General features: G+C 41.2%; 1 protein-coding gene across 1 annotated transcript; it reads left to right on the plus strand.

Annotated features, from left to right (window-relative positions):
* Window positions 1-11,731: 11,731 nt before the first annotated feature.
* MELLADRAFT_66134 (uncharacterized protein) lies at window positions 11,732-12,990 on the plus strand (the record flags this gene model as incomplete). Its single annotated transcript, XM_007413940.1, has 6 exons — window positions 11,732-11,885; window positions 11,964-12,052; window positions 12,370-12,443; window positions 12,528-12,531; window positions 12,610-12,641; window positions 12,747-12,990. 6 exons carry the CDS (start codon window positions 11,732-11,734, stop codon window positions 12,988-12,990), a joined length of 597 nt encoding a protein of 198 aa, XP_007414002.1.
* Between the last annotated feature and the right edge of the window lie 387 nt (window positions 12,991-13,377).

Raw genomic sequence — 13,377 nt, forward strand, 5'->3', positions numbered from 1 at the left:
TTAGACCACAAAATATTGTCTTCATACTCATGACCCAAATTTCAGGTATTGTTACATGTGAGTTTTTGATGATTTTCAGCGTTTATTGTTAGTACATAAACCAATATCTGCGTGTAAAATACAAAAAAATACTCATCATGACGCCCCAACATCTAGCAACTAGGTGCATATTTTTTCAGATTTTTAGCTCTCTTCCTGTTGCCTCAGGACTTTTCTATGTCAGTAGTTTTCTTTACCACCGGGTAAAGATTACTTTTGGTGTAGTGTAAAGTCACCAACTTAGGTTTATTCTTAAGGTCACCAGCCTGAAGTTCTTCTTAAGGTCACTAGCCTGGAGTTGTTGGAGGTTACTAGCCTTGATTGGGTTTCTACTTGGGGGAAGTAGATGAGCCAGAGGGGATAGAAGAATGTATTACCTACGTTTAATCAGGAAGCTGATTAAAGTTGATGAGGCTTATGACTAGTCTTATTATATATAAGACTCTTGATAATTACTTCAGTTGAACTGTAAACGTTCTTTAAAAGTTGTTATGATCGTGCTGAGGAACTGGGCAAGGTGATGACTACTTGATAATGAGATTGCAACATGAAGAGAGAGACCTGTATGGACTCTCGAGCACCATATGACCACGGGAGCGTGGGAGTTACAGTACAAGCATGGTGACTACTTATAAGGATTGTTACACCACTCCCCCTCTTATATCTCAACCCCCTTTGATGGGTTAGATATCTTTCCACGGGTTAGCATTAAAATCCCTGTGGGAAAAGCTTTACCCTCACTTCCTTCTCCGTGTCCTGATTACCATCTCCTGCGCATTTCCTAATGAATTTTCTGGTTCCCACGAGTCGTGATTTGGACCATAACCTTTCCAACTAACTAAATATTGAATTTTACTTCTTCTTTTCCTCTTGTGCAAGATTTCATTGACTTCATATTCCTCTTCACCTTCAATCATAACCGGTGGTGGTGGTCCATTATCTTGGCCTTGAAATTCGCTCTTCTTAAATTCCCGTAGCAGGTTGACATGGAACACTGGGTGAATTTCCTGCATTTCTTTTGGTAATATTAATTCATAAGCATTAGTTGAGATCTGTTGTTTAACTTTGTAAGGTCCTAGCCATCTATTGGAAAACTTAGCGGTGGGTCTCGTTGTTGAGATATGCTTGCTTCTAAGCCACACCTCCTGTCCTGCTTGCCATAACGGGGAATCCTGAACTTTTCTGTTGAATTTGTCTGTCATGACATCTTGAGCTTCTTTCATTGCTAGTTTGAGTTCTTCGTGGACATCATTTAATTGACTAAATCTTTCTTTGATAGCTGGTAAACATTGGTCTTGAGTCGGGGTTCCTGTAAAGCTTACGTCGAATCCATAGTCAGCACGGAACGGTGACATGCCAATTGATACATGCAAGTTGTTGTTATAAGAAAACTCTGCCATTGGAAGCAGGTTAGTCCAATTGTCTTGTTTGTATGAAGTGAAGTGTCGTAAGTACTGCTCAACAGCTTTGTTTGTGATTTCGGACTGCCCGTCTGTCTGAGGATGATACACAGTTGAGGATTGAGTTTTGATGCCTAGTCGATTGTTCATTTCCTTTGTTAGCTTTGAAATAGATATGTTACCTCTATCTGAGGTGATTGTTCTCGGGGTTCCATGTAATCTCCATACCTCCTTCAACATCAGATCTGCTAACTCTTCTGAGTTCATTGTTTTCTTACAAGCCACAAAATGAGCCATTTTGGTGAATCTTTCAACAACCGTTAAAATGCTGTCTAACCCGTTGGATTCAGGTAGGTCAGTGATGAGGTCGTAACATATATCTACCCATGGTCCAGCAGGTATTGGAAGGGGTTGGAGACTCCCAAAGGGCTTCACCGGCCTCGTTTTCACTCTCTGGCATGATTGGCACCCGTCTACGTATTTATTAACGTATGCCTTCATAGATGCCCAGTGAAAATTCCGTTTAATCAGCATTAACGTCCTCATTCTCCCCAGGTGACCAGCTAAGAGGCTGTCGTGCCTTGACCGTAATATCTGCAATTTGATTTCTTCTACGCCGGGTACTACTACCTTTTCACAAAAGTATAAGACACCGTCAATGACTGAGTAACCCTTGATCAGTTTCGAATCGGGCATTTCTACACATATGTTCACAATTTCCATCAGTTGGTGGTCTTGAGCTGTAGTTCGTCTAATTTCAGTTAATATCTTCTTGTCGCTCCAAACTTCACTGCTTGAACTGCCTAAGTATAAGTCATCTATCCATATGGTATCTTCCTCTACCCACGAATCAAAAACGTCAAGTGAGTCAATAAATGCATCATTTGGTAGGTTTTCAGGTTTGAGAAGACGTCCAAAGGAGAGTTTTTCATGATCATCAGGTTTCAAGTCGGGTCGTCTTGATAGTGCATCGGGTTTTGTTGAATCTTCGCCTGGTCTGAATCTTATCTCAAAGTCGAAGCTACCAAGAATTTTGGCCCATCTGGCCTGTCTTCTTGTCAGTTCTTTTGTTGTCATTAGCGATTGCAGGTTTTTGTGGTCAGTATAAACTATTACATTTAATCTATTCGGGTTTCCTTCTAAATATTGACGCCACTCTTTGAATGCTGAAATCACTGCTAGTAGCTCCTTGTCAAATATTTCATAATTTTGTTCGGCCTTGATCAATGAGCGTGATAGAAAGGCCACGGGGTGCAACTCGTTATCTATAGAAGACACCTGAGACAATACTGCGCCCAACACAAAGTCAGAACAGTCACATTCAAGTACAAAAGGTTTATACGGATCTGCTATTGTCAATACCGGTGCTGTCGTAAAGGCTTGTTTGAGATTTTCAAATGCAGTGTTTCTTTCGTCAGTCCATTCAAATTTGATGCCTTCCTGCGATAGTTCATGTAAAGGTCTGGCAATTTTGGAAAAGTGGTGGATGAATCAACGATAGAAGTTAGAGAAACCCAAAAACGTCAATACTTCAGACAAATTTTTTGGTGCCGGCCAGTCCTTGACTGCTTTCACTTTAGTTTCATCCATCTTGATCTGATTGCGTGAGATTATCAGACCCAGGTAGCTAATTTCCTTCTGAAAGAACTTGCATTTCTCAGGCTTGAGCCATACATTTTGCTGTTTCAGGATATCCAATATTTCTTTTACAACTTTTTCATGATCTACTCCAGGTTTTGTATAGATTAAAATATCATCTTGATAAGCTGCTACGTCCTTCCCAATGTGGCTTTTGAGAATGTCCTGAATAAAAAATTGAAAGAAGCCCGGTGCTCCAGTTGGTCCAAAGGGCATTGTCAATGGCTCGAATTGCCCCTGTTTGCAAATGAAGGCTAATTTCGCCTCATCCCCTTCACGCACACGTAAGTTGTTGTAACCATTCCTCATGTCTAAGCTCGTGAATTGGTCTGCATCTAATAAACTATCTATTAACTCCATAGTCAGTGGGAGCGGATATTTGTTTTTGATAGTGAGTGAGTTTATTTTCCGGTAATCAAAGCAGGGTCGAAGATTGCCATCCTTCTTTCCGGTGAACAAGACTGGAGCGGCCCATGGTGAAGTTGTTCGCCGTAGAGTACCATTTGACAATCCTTTTTCTATCATTTCATCTAATACTGCTGCTTCTTTTGGTGATAGTGGTATAATTCGTCCAGCTTGAGGAGTGGCACCGGGTACCAAATCAACTCTGAAGTCATAAGGCCGTCTTGGAGGTAGTATATTTGATTTTGATTTTTCAAACATGTCAAGATAATCATGATAGCAGTTGGGTACTAATTCAGTCGCACTTTGTTCTTCTTTTCCCTTTGACGCTTCAACCGCTAGCTTAGCCAATAAGTTCCATGAAGTTTTTGCAGCATCTATCATTGCTTCTGTCGGTCTTGTCGTGGTTTGCTGGCCATATTGATGTCGTAACATTGAGCCTGTTCGTAGTGTTTTCACAGGAATAGAAGCATGCTGGCTAGCAATTCTAGGTACAGAAATTTGTGGTGAAAGTTTTGACTTACTTGGCGGGGGTTTTGACAAGCTACTAAGCTTTACCCCCATCTCTGTGTTCCTAGCTGTCCTTTCAGGCCCTCCAACGTGGTCCATCAAGGTGGTTTTCGGATTCAATAGAGATTTGCCAAGTAAGGAGTCCTTTGCATCGATGATCGTAGTCCTGTTTTCATCAGAGAATTCTAGAAGGGGAAGATGATTGCCAGCTGATTCTTCAATAGGGTGAGTCTTTGTAAAATTGAACTCACATTGCGGGGGTGTTAGTGAGTTATCAAAAACTCACACCCCCTCGTCACTTGTCCTAGCATGCCCTGAAGGCCTCCTAACGTGGTCCATCAAGGCTGTTGTCGGCACGGACGAAACTGCTGAAGCAGTTGCAATTTTGGGATCCATAGGTTCTTGTATGCATCCTTGAGCCCAGTTCACTAGTTGATGGTTTTGTCGTATCCACGGCATTCCTAGGATTACATCGTACTTATCACGTAGATCCGTAATGAAGAAGGCTGTCTCAGTTTGATTGTCATTCACACAGTAGTCTCCAGTGTGAGTGACTATGGACACATGACCGCTGAAGCCTGTAACACTTCGGCGCTGAGCTAATGGTAAGGTCTTGAACTGTGTCTCATTGATGAATTTCTTGCTGATAGCCTCATGAGTGGCACCACTATCAATTAGGGCACGGGCAAGTTTGGTTGTGTCAGATTTGGGATCATAGAGTTTGATGATGTCAATAATACGGGTATCATTCATCTCATGAAGACTATCAATAACATTCTCTTCAGATCCTAAATTAATCACACTTGAGGAAGGCACAACTTTCAACCCTGAGTTTCTCCATTTTTTGAACTTTCAGCTCTACTGTCTTCTTTCCTCTCTTTATCCCCTCTTCCTAACTTTTCATCTATTTCATCTAAATGTGCTTTCAATTGAGTTTCTAATTCACTAATCCTTGAGTTATTTGATCCTCCTTAATAACTTGTTCTTCCTTGATAATTAGATCCCCTGAAGTAACCTCTCCTTGCTCCTCTTTGTCTTGGACAACTTCCTATAAAATGACCTGTCTTCCCGCATTCATAACATGCTCCAGCTGCCCCTCTCAATTGTACTCTTCTGTTGATACATTGACTTTGTAGGCCGAGCAATCCATGGCATCGGGATCAATTGCAGTCGCTGAGGGGGTCGGTGCTGAGGCTGGCATCGTGTTCAAACTTTCCGGGCTACGTTTGTGGATTTTGTTGTCTAATTTAATTGCAAGTTTGGCCATTTCTTCCACCGTGTTGAATTCATTGCGCACCATGTGAATAGTTACTTCGGACTTTAACCCCTGTTCAAATTGAGACTTGAGTATATCCTCAGACCATTTCACAATTAACGAAAGCTCAGAGAAATGTATCCAATAATCTGCTACCGTCTTAGTTTGCTTTAGCGCTCTAATTTCCTTCTCAGCTTTTGATACTCGTTCACTATCATAAAATGTCACTTTAAATGAATCGACGAACTTTTGCCAAGTTACCAACAACGCTCTTTCACTATCCAGAATCTGCTCCATTAAGTGTTGACCCCATACATGGCCTTGCCAGTCGTGTATGACAACGCGAACGCTACCTTGGATTGCTCGTTTGCAAACGAACTTGAGTTCAATTGCATATAGACTCCTAACTGATTCATAAAAATCTCAGCTTTTTGACCTCTAGGGCCATCGTATTTATCGGGCATGGCAACTTTGGGAGGGCGCGGTTGGGTTTGTTGCACGTAGACCGGGATCTGAGGTGGCGCAGCAGTTTGGAATAATGGAACTTCCGGTTGACTCATAGGGTTTGTCATTGGATAATCCTGTTGCTTCTCTTCCTTCATCTGCTTCAATTCTCTTTCCACCGCTTGCCTTAAACTAGTCTCCTCCGCAAGTCTGGTATTGAGATCCTGGAGTTGTTTCATGATTTCTTCTAAATTGACTTTAGACATGTCTTCTACAGTTTTGGTAAACACTTCTCCTTCCTCTGAAGAGGCTGAGTCGTGTGGGATTTTGAAGTTAGGCGTGGTGGTAGTTGAATCAGTAGTAGAGTGCGGGTTTAGATTGACAGAGTTGCAGGTGAATCCAAGTTGTATTAATAACCTTCTGATAATTAAACTTTTAAACTTTATCTAGATCTGAAAACTTTGATTTGAATCAAAAAAACTTCTTATATAATCTTTGTTCGTTCTTCTTTTAACTTTCTTCTAATCTTTCTTGCTTGTTACTTTAGTTGCTCCAGTTCAGTTAGATAGGTAGATGTTGCAATATGTTATGATCGTGCTGAGGAACTGGGCAAGGTGATGACTACTTGATAATGAGATTGCAATGTGAAGAGAGAGACCTGTATGGACTCTCAAGCACCATATGACCACGGGAGCGTGGGAGTTACAGTACAAGCATAATGACTACTTATAAGGATCGTTACAAAAGTAGTGGGTAATTATTGCTTGGGGGGAATCTCTGAAGGCTGAGAGAGGAGGGGTTTATATACTCTCCTCTCTAAACCTAACTGTAGTGATATTTGTTATTATCACTACATTGGTTCGGGGTTAATCATTACTACATTTTAATGATTATTACTAGTAATGCTTGATTACATGTACATGTTATGTATGATATGTAATATAAGCATTTTAACCCTTGACACTGAGTTATGAAGTGTAAATAGTGTTTGAATACATATTACATGTTGTTTTGAGTGTTCATGTATATGTAATAAAGGTTTTGATACATTGTATTACATGTTACATACAGTTTATGCTGAGTATGTAGCATGTAATTAGTTTATAACTTGTGTTTTTACTGTTACTGGTTAGTTTTGGGTACATGTATATGTACTCAGGGCTGACAACTTCATTAAACAACTCACAGCAATCGACAACACATGTGCAAGAGCAGCTTTAGGAGCCTTATCAACAACCCCAGCTGTGTTCCTGCACCACAACATCAACAACATCCCCCCAAAGATACGACTTCAGTGTAAGATTATGAACTTCATTGCCACATCTCTCACTAAACCCTCCCACTCCCCAATATACGAGTTTGTTAACCAGGCACAGAACTCAGACCCAACTTGCCACCACAACCCTTTCCATTGGTTCTTTCAGCACCCAGTCACAGGGGGAAAAATAGGAGCTCACATTGATGTGAGCAGAGAATGTTTCAACGTTTCTCCAAGTTTGTTTCGGGTTTGTTTCCAGATTTCCTTCAAAATTCCTCAGGTTTTCTTGCAGCTCATCATCTGATTAAATGGTAAGCATGACCTGAGCGGATGAGCTAACCCACCCTCAGGCTTTATCCCTTAGCTGAGAAGCCTGAGGGAGGTCCAGCTCATCTGCTCAGGTCAACTCAGGCCTTTCAATGCTCAGCTTGCACATTCAGGTGACCAAATTGAATGAGCAGTGAGAGACCCAATCAAATGTTGGATGAAAAACACAATGGGAACTGATTGACACCCCTGGACATGATATCCGGCCGCAATGCGGGTACGGGGCGGATCCTTGCTGATCCTCTGATCCAGCGTGCTTCTGATTCAAATTCGACTTTGCTTACCCCTCTTTCACCATCTCAATATTACAGTAATCAACTATCAAATGGACACAATCAAGAAGAAGTCAACATTCAAACCCGGCTTCCTTGCTCATTCCGCTTTACACAAACCCTTACCAATTGTCCTTGCTCCAACCGACCATCCAATCTTTACAAAATGAAAATCAATCACACCGCGGGAATAAAAAGGTTCGAGACCCGATTGAAGAAAGTTGCGGTGACGGGGTTCACAACTTTCTTCAATCGCGGATCTCGTTTGCATTACGTTCGCATTACGTTTGCTGACCATCCTTGAGCAAACCCCCAAGAAAGAAATGAATCATGAACTCGACTCACCTCACCTCATGCCACTTTGATTCCTCACTCACCCGACTCTCCTACACACAATCTCAACGCCGACATCTTCAATACCTCAATTCCAACATCGAGTTTTGTGTGGATCTCTATCACACCTCAGTAGCATCTTCAACTAAAATTGATATACTTTTAATCTTATCATTGTTGACTCTATCGTAGTGGATCATAGACATTAGATGAACGGAAAATAACCAGAGACAAAATCAATTTTGGTTATGTAGACTCGGAGTCAACAAAAGTTTGATCATCACAATTGAGCTCCTTGAGGCTCCTTTATATTCAGTCCAAAGACGAATACAGGGATCAGGATGAAGTGTTTCAAACAAAACGGGAAAACTTGCTAAAATTCGAAGAGGAAGAGGGAGGTTAGCGAACGTAATGCGAACGTAATGCAAACAAGATCCGTGATTGAAGAAAGTTGCGGACCCCGTCACCGCAACTTTCTTCAATCGGGTCTCGGACCTATTTATTCCCGCGGTGTCATCAAACAAAAACCTCATTTACCTTCAATCAATCAACCTCTTCATCAAACGCATTCCAATCTATCGAATGGACTGCTCAAATTATCAAACAGAATCCCAATTCATTTATGAATATATCAAATCTAGATTGATCTCAATCTTTACTTATCAAAACCAAAATCATCTTACAATCTGCTTAGGGCTTTAGACTTGATACCAATAGTTTAATTCTTCTCAGATGGATGAATGTATTTTGATCCTGATGAGTGGAATAAGACATTGAGATTGTTGGTTTCAATCCCCTCTCTTGATATTGCCATTGGTTTAAAAATTGATCAAGTTAAAGTCAAACTTCAATTTTCATCACCGGCGTGGTCGTTTTATCAATTCCATTGAACCTCAACTTTGATTAGAAGCCAACATCAACAATTCAAACCGGGAATGTTCAACTCGGGATTGATTGGCTAGTGTCTTTGTCCTTTACATTTGATCCCGAATAGTATCAGTGCGCCTGTCATAAAAACTTCACATCTCTTCTAACTTTCGAGATATTGATGGGACCTTTCGTTCCGTCTTCATAAGTAACTTTCTCGGTGAATAACAATGACCTCATTTTAATGTCATATCTGAAGGCAACCATCCAACACTCGGTCTGCCTAATGTCTTCAACGTTGTCTTTATGCTTAACTAACCAATCAGCTAAAGTACCGAATTTAAATTTATTACGAATAGTCTTTATGAAGTTTCGATAATTGATGTTCCAAGCCATGTACGATTGTGAAAACTCGTGAGGATAGGGAAGACCTGAATAAAGATTTTGTGCTTTCGTAGACTCGTCACTTCTAACTCGTTTTTCAGCATGATACTGCCAAGCCTCTTCTTGCCATTCATTGTTAAAGATTGTGAGTGGTACCGGTAACTTGAGTTCATTAATGTTTTTCTCAAAAAAGGGAGTTAAACCCACGTTACTATCCGTGTCAGTTGTAGCGCCTTCTCTGAATGTAAATCCGTTCTCTACAACTCTTGACGTTCCACTTTTAAGCGCACTTGCTGGTTTTAATTTGTCATCTTTGTCAAGTTTGGTCGCCTCTGGAATTTGATCTTCTATGATAACGATTTCTTTGCGCATAGGCTTGATAGCTTCTGAAGACTCGATGTTATCTTTCTTCATTTGTTCATGGATTCTAAAATAAAATGCAGCTTCTTCTTTCTTTCCAGCTAGCACCGCAGCCGTCGCTTTTTCCATTGCTACATCTAGGTCTTTCATTTGCTGAGTTATGATGATTGATGGGGTTAAAGGAGCACCTGTTGAGCGGACCCGTGATTGAGCATGAGTTATTTCAGTTTGAAACTTATGTGTATTTCTAGGGAAGAATTTTCATTACCTGGAGCAATCGCTTGTGGCGTACTTCCTAAAAGTTGAGTATAAGACTCATCTATAACGATCCTTCCTTTCCCTTTCTTTAAACCTTCGGTCGTGTTATCTGTTGTTGACATTACGCCTTGTTCTTTATCTAACACTGGATCTGAAGTTTGGACATTCTTTCCTAAATTGGAGTCGATTGATGTTAGGTCGATTGAATTAGTTTTATCTAATAAATCAGATGGTTGACCTTCACAAACGTATTTGGTCAGTAAATGTTGAAACGTTTATCTTTTTAAGTTAATAAACCTACTAGATAAATCTTTCATGATTTCGCTGCTCGAAGCATTTTCGGTATTAACCTGGTTGCTCGAGTTAGCGTTTCATCCACTGATGTTATTGGCATTTGCCTGGTCATCTGTGGTCGATTCCTTGTTGCTTTGTCCGACCGTGTTGGATTGATTTTCAGTTAATAAACTAACAATCTCTTGGCCTTCTTTGGTCGCTTGATTCTTTCTTTTTGACATTACGATATTAGTTTGATGATTCGAGTTTTTTTAAAACGATGAAATAATGGTTTAATTGATTATTATTATCTATAATTGAGTAAGAAACTACACGAAAAACTACAGTCTTGTAAGACTTTAGTTTCCAAAGTCACGTAGGGAAGATGACCGGGAAAGGGGAAGGATGAGCGACGGGAGGGAAAGGATAGGTCACAGGAATGTGGGAGAAGGGAGTCTCTGGACGAACAGATTCGTCTATAAGACTCTTCCTTCACCTGTTCCTTTCCCCAAAGCTGAGATTGCACAGATCTCTCGCAGGAATCAGGTCGGACGGTTGAAACCGTCTAGTCGCGTCTAGGCTGCTATGACCTGCATCTCAGAGGCGCGGGTGAGAGCCCCGCTAATCCATGGACCGGGGGCAATCTACCTCGTGCCTCGTCCGGGTGCCCAATCATCTATCGAATGGACTGCTCAAATTATCAAACAGAATCCCAATTCATTTATGAATATATCAAATCTAGATTGATCTCAATCTTTACTTATCAAAACCAAAATCATCTTACAATCTGCTTAGGGCTTTAGACTTGATACCAATAGTTTAATTCTTCTCAGATGGATGAATGTATTTTGATCCTGATGAGTGGAATAAGACATTGAGATTGTTGGTTTCAATCCCCTCTCTTGATATTGCCATTGGTTTAAAAATTGATCAAGTTAAAGTCAAACTTCAATTTTCATCACCGGCGTGGTCGTTTTATCAATTCCATTGAACCTCAACTTTGATTAGAAGCCAACATCAACAATTCAAACCGGGAATGTTCAACTCGGGATTGATTAGCTAGTGTCTTTGTCCTTTACATTTGATCCCGAATAGTATCAGTGCGCCTGTCATAAAAATCATATCATCTCGTCTCAAAATGTCTTCCGATTCTTCCTTTGCCTCACCGTCTGTTTATCTGAAAAGACTGCACCTCGGCGTATCTCTCTTCCTGATATGTCTAATTGACTTTCTTCTCGGTCTAAGCATGAGGATATATGGGCTTGGTTAGCGCTCAGTGATGATGTTTGGCGTTCAGTTGCTCCTCTAGTATCTTCAACTCCTGATGAGTCCACTGAAAGATCAGAGTGTGGTCTTGATGGCGATGGCGATCAATCAGCGTCACCTTCAACAAGTCCAACCAGTCCCGCCACAGCCCTTATTCGATCTAGTCACTCGAGCGGGGGCCAAATCCAGTCTGCAAGATGTAATCTTCTGTCTTATCTGCTCTTCATATTCTAAGATTTTGACCGAAATCTTTTATCCTTTTGTTCTACCAGTCTCTCGTACTCCCCGCAGTCAAACTTTACCTTTAAACTTTCCAAAAATTGGTGATAGATATCAAAATGGACCAATCAATCGGTATGTGCAAAACTATGAAGATTCTATCTTTATAGACGCCATACCAAAACTGGATTTTTTCATCACATACTCAGCACTGCATCGTCCCCGAATGTTGACATTGCCCCCTTCTCTTACCGACGGCGATCTAGAAAAACTTCGTACTTCAGCCACTTCGAACCTCAGCTCAGCTGCTAGACATAAGATCCCCAGTGTCAAAGTGATGGTTGATGAAGCTGATACATTGAAAATCAGTGTCCGTAAAGGTGATTTCTGATGCCCAGATGATAATCTTATTGGTAAATAAGTTGCTGAATTGGGTTTTGATTTGTTTTCCTCGATAGGTTATGGTTTTTGCCTCTGGTCTAGCACTCAGGCTGCGTCGATTTGTATAGATGGACTTCAAAGTGAGGGCTACCAGGCTAGCTTTGCGGTATGTACCCCGTCTCTTTCTATATTTTCTTCATGGCCCTCGAGTGCTTCGATGCTGACTAGCTGGGTATTTGGTTTATGGTTCCCAGCGCAAAACTTTGAGAGGAATGCTTTCTAGTCTTCCTGACCTGTCAAGCGCGAACGTCTACCTTTCAAATTGACCGCATCACTGGGTTGAGCAGGATTTGATTGCTCTTTTCGGAGACACATCCACCTCCTCTCCAGTGAGATTTCCTCTGTGAACACTGTATCACTATCCACCAAACGAACTTCACATTGCTACTGATACTAATGTGCGTATGGTCCTCTCTCATGCAGATCCGCCTTTTGCGCGAGCGCGACGACAAAAATATGGGTGCTTCTGGTGTCAATCGTGGCGTCGGCTTTGTCAGGTAAAACACCTTTCAGTCCATAAATCCTATCCGCGCAGAGAAATTGTCTCGATTTTGACGATGTTTATCCTATGGTTCATTTAGACTCGTGAGTCGCAAGTTAGCCCTTCATTTCGTTCAAGCGTTACACAGCTTAGCGGTCGATGGAACTGACCATCACATACAGTGTAGAATGGCTGATAGTAAAGCCCAGAAGTAGTGAGTTCTCCGCTTGTCTTATATCCTGTCGAAAACATCAATTCGCCTGACTTGAAAGCGCATCCCAGCTTGAAGCTTTTCTCTGAGACTACCAACAAGAACCAGCGAATCGCCACAACCTCCCCAATCAGTTCGATCAGAACCGCCCAACGACCAGTTCATGAGACCGCCACCTGATAACACTGTTTTCAATTTATTTTATATATCTGGAGATCCTCAACAGCAGAACTACTCCCATGACTTGCAGATGTACCCAGCTGATCCTTACCCTTGGGAGACGGCCAGACCTCAAATTTATACGCCCACCACGACTGAATCACATCCCTCACCTGGAATTTGCTTCAGTTGACCCTTTGACATGCCAAGTCCCATTCAAGGGATTGATCAAGCTCGCTTTGAGACTCAAGCAGACATTGATGCTGAGGCACATGAATAAAAACATTTGAGCACGACTTCAACTCGGCAGCTTAAATTCAAAAGCTTTACTGCTTGAACTTTCCGATTTACGGTAATTACTTATTTTTTTCACTATTTCAAACCTATGTTGTTTTGCATCACTCGAGAAGTCAAAGAAGTGTCTGGTTCTCCGTGTTTTTCTATCTTTTGATCCTTTCATGGCGAGTGCGCAAAAAATAATTAAACAAAAACAAAACAGACGTGTGTACCAAGTTTATTTAAACTAATAATAAATTGTATCGTTATATCATTTGAAGAAGGCAGATACAATGTACTTTGT

Source organism: Melampsora larici-populina (genome assembly GCF_000204055.1).
Source record: "Melampsora larici-populina 98AG31 unplaced genomic scaffold MELLAscaffold_40, whole genome shotgun sequence".
NCBI lineage: Eukaryota > Fungi > Basidiomycota > Pucciniomycetes > Pucciniales > Melampsoraceae > Melampsora > Melampsora laricis-populina.